The 2,986-nt window shown below is 41.3% G+C and overlaps 1 protein-coding gene across 1 annotated transcript; it reads left to right on the forward strand.

The window, feature by feature from the left end:
* Positions 1 to 1,451: 1,451 nt before the first annotated feature.
* On the forward strand, positions 1,452 to 2,422 carry FOMMEDRAFT_167788 (ribosomal protein S2; the record flags this gene model as incomplete). The annotated part of the gene is made up of 4 exons (XM_007266215.1): positions 1,452 to 1,556; positions 1,621 to 1,843; positions 1,912 to 2,100; positions 2,154 to 2,422. The coding sequence occupies 4 exons, from the start codon at positions 1,452 to 1,454 to the stop codon at positions 2,267 to 2,269; spliced, it is 633 nt and encodes a 210-aa protein (XP_007266277.1). The 3' UTR covers positions 2,270 to 2,422.
* Between the last annotated feature and the right edge of the window lie 564 nt (positions 2,423 to 2,986).

A 2,986-nucleotide genomic window follows, 5' to 3' on the forward strand; every position in this document is an offset into this window, starting at 1 on the left:
TGAAGGGGAGTGGTAGCAGCACTATAACTACCCCTAAAAATAAAAATAAAAATAACTACAAATCAAATAAACAAATAGTTGCAAAACAAACATATTATTAAACTAATATATGTTTGAAGGGGAGTGTTAACATATATGGAATGACATATATAAGCAACAGACATACCTGAGACATAGCTACATATTATATATACCTACTGAATCAACAGACAATGACACTAAGGAGAGCAAGCTGAGTCTACTATCCCCCCTCTTTGTGTGATCCCTCTAAGCCTCTCACATAACCTCCTCTCAACAAAAATATTCATACAGTTAAAGTTATGACTGCTATACAAACTAGACTGTTGCTCCTGTACAACTTGAAGGCTGGTCTTGTTTTGCTACCATTATATCAAAATTTTAACTCACACTTTCAAAACAGTAAATCTGGGCCATTTGTACTTAGAAAGCTAGACTTGTATGTGTAAGCATTTTACAGACTGCTTAGCTCTACTATTCTTATTGGTAATGAATGGAAAAATCATATGAACAGAAGCTTGTGGGTAGTAGGCCAAGCACAGTAATGAATTTGGTACTCTTAACAAATTAAAGAAATTAAACTCTTTTATTCTATCACCCATTATATGTAAGGATTCAGTATAGTATACTACACAAAGTCTATGTTATTTATTTTTTACCAGTTTTATCCTTCCAATCCTTATGTAATTCTGACAACTTATTCAATGCTAATTCATTTGCCTCTGAAATTGCTTCTGTTTTGGGTAGATAAGGTGATTCTTTCCAACTGGATCTAGATAGGTTTAAGGTATTAGTAGTGTTGAGGGTAGTGCTAGTGTCTGAGTGTGAGTCAACATGAAAATCCTGTGTATGTTCATAATCCTTTAAGAACAACTCTGTAGTTGACTTTTAGTACCAGATCCTATTGTTCTAACACAACTCTAAAGACCTATGTGAGAGTGTTTTGTCTTTAGGTGGTAATGATTTATCTTTAGACATGTTTATGTTTGATTAAGTATCTCTCTTTCTCTTGTCCACTTGTTGATTGATATAGATGATTAGATGATAAAGAGAGCACCTTTAGACTCTTGAGCTTACATACCTTATACCTGGTTTGCTACAGCTTTGTACTTCTAATTTCCCAATTGGTCTTATCTATACATACAAAGCTTTCACCCTAAACTTGTTCATTGTTCCTTTGTGGTTTGAATCCTCTCTTGCACCACTTTCCAGGGCAGCTTCTAAATGTAATAAGTACTAGCATGCATGATCAATGCTATTGGAAGGCCATTATCTGTGAACTTGGAAACTGTGCATGTACTGTATAATATTGATTATTGAGTATATGCTGTGAAAGTAACGAGATGATGCTTTCAGTCGTGAATTATTATCAGTGTAGGATATGTGATTGTGGCGTTAGAGGGTACAGTACGTTCAGTCAGTTGGGAGTTAGGATGATTTGCGGTGGCGGAGTCTCAAACTTGCGCGCCTGGTCCAGCACAAGACCAGTAGCCGCTCATTATTGGTCGACTACCACATACTCGCTGCACGCCAGCGCTGTTCTGTCTCTCTTTTACTCGATAATTTCAAAAACCATCTTGGCGTGACCGCCATGGGCCCCAGGCTATTGCGGGACGGTTCACACCGTGGAACTTTACGAATTATATTACGAGGTCATTTAAGGAGCCGAGGCCGCTTGTTGTGACTGACCCTCGCGTTGACGCTCAAGCAATTTGGGGAGCGGTGAATGTTAACATCCCGGTTATAGCTCTCTGCGACACAGACGCGCCTTTGCTGTTCATCGATGTGGCGATCCGAACGAATAACAAGGCGCGTCATGCCGTTGGTCTAGTTTGGTGGCTCCTGTGTCGGGAGGTCTTGCGTGACTTCGTGGAACTGTCCCGCGTACGAAAGACGGGTGGGATGTGATGGTTGACATGTTCTTCTATCGTGACCCTGAGGAAGTTGAGAAACAACAACAGGAGGAGGTGCAGAATAAGGCGAATGCTGCTGGGGAGCAGGAGACTGGAGCTGCGAATGCGGAGTGGGATAATACAGCTGCTCCCGCCGCTGGAGCTATTAACCCTGCTGTTCTGGAATCTGGTATGTAATTTGCATCTATGCTTTCCCTTATTCTTGTCTGATTGTTGTTGAAGGTAACCTCGATTGGTCGGCTGAGCCTGCGCCGGGTGGAGGAGACTGGGCCGCGGAACCGGCAGGTACAAGTGGATGGGGCGCTGATGCGAACCCAACGTCGAGTGGTTGGGACTGAGTGGATAGTATCACGTTTATCTCTCTAGTCATTCGTGCCCTACCCTACATGTCATATCATATCAAAATGTTCATGCGCTCCTTCGCATATCCACTTCGCGATCTTGTATGTTGTTCTATGATCAGCAATGTATGTATGGTATCGACGCACCCGACGCGAACTTACGGGAGTTTTTTCTTATTACTTTCTATTCGTTCTGGATGGAATGCCCCACGTATCGACAAGTTTGCACTAGGCAAGCGCTAGAAATCTGTGGATATACAATTCTAAGTGTAAGGAACGTGTCTCTCGGTAGCTACAAGCAAACCCTGAAGCTACAATCTGGCTCATTGACTACTAATACTATGTATACTCTCTTAATAAGTTAATTTGTATTCTTCTTAACACTCAGGCTTAAGCAATTAGTAAGCTTGCAAAACACAAACTCAGTTAAGGAGTTCAGTTCTAGACTCTGGTGGCAGGTCAAAGAAACTGAACTCTTATTCCAGTCTATCAATCTTGTATAGTGTAATGTGCTATTATCCTGTAGTATGCAAGGACTATATTACTCTTCACCATTTTGATCACTTCAAGTTCCATTTCCCCCCCATCATTTCTACAAACTTCTTCAATTCCTCTTCATTATTTTGAGTACTCTTATCACCACCTCCTCTAGGGTATCTCTGACTGCTCCTGTTTACAATCTTCCCCATTGCCTCTTCCTCCTTGCTTAGAGAC

The sequence above is a fragment of the Fomitiporia mediterranea genome (assembly GCF_000271605.1).
Source record: "Fomitiporia mediterranea MF3/22 unplaced genomic scaffold FOMMEscaffold_6, whole genome shotgun sequence".
NCBI classification, from domain to species: domain Eukaryota; kingdom Fungi; phylum Basidiomycota; class Agaricomycetes; order Hymenochaetales; family Hymenochaetaceae; genus Fomitiporia; species Fomitiporia mediterranea.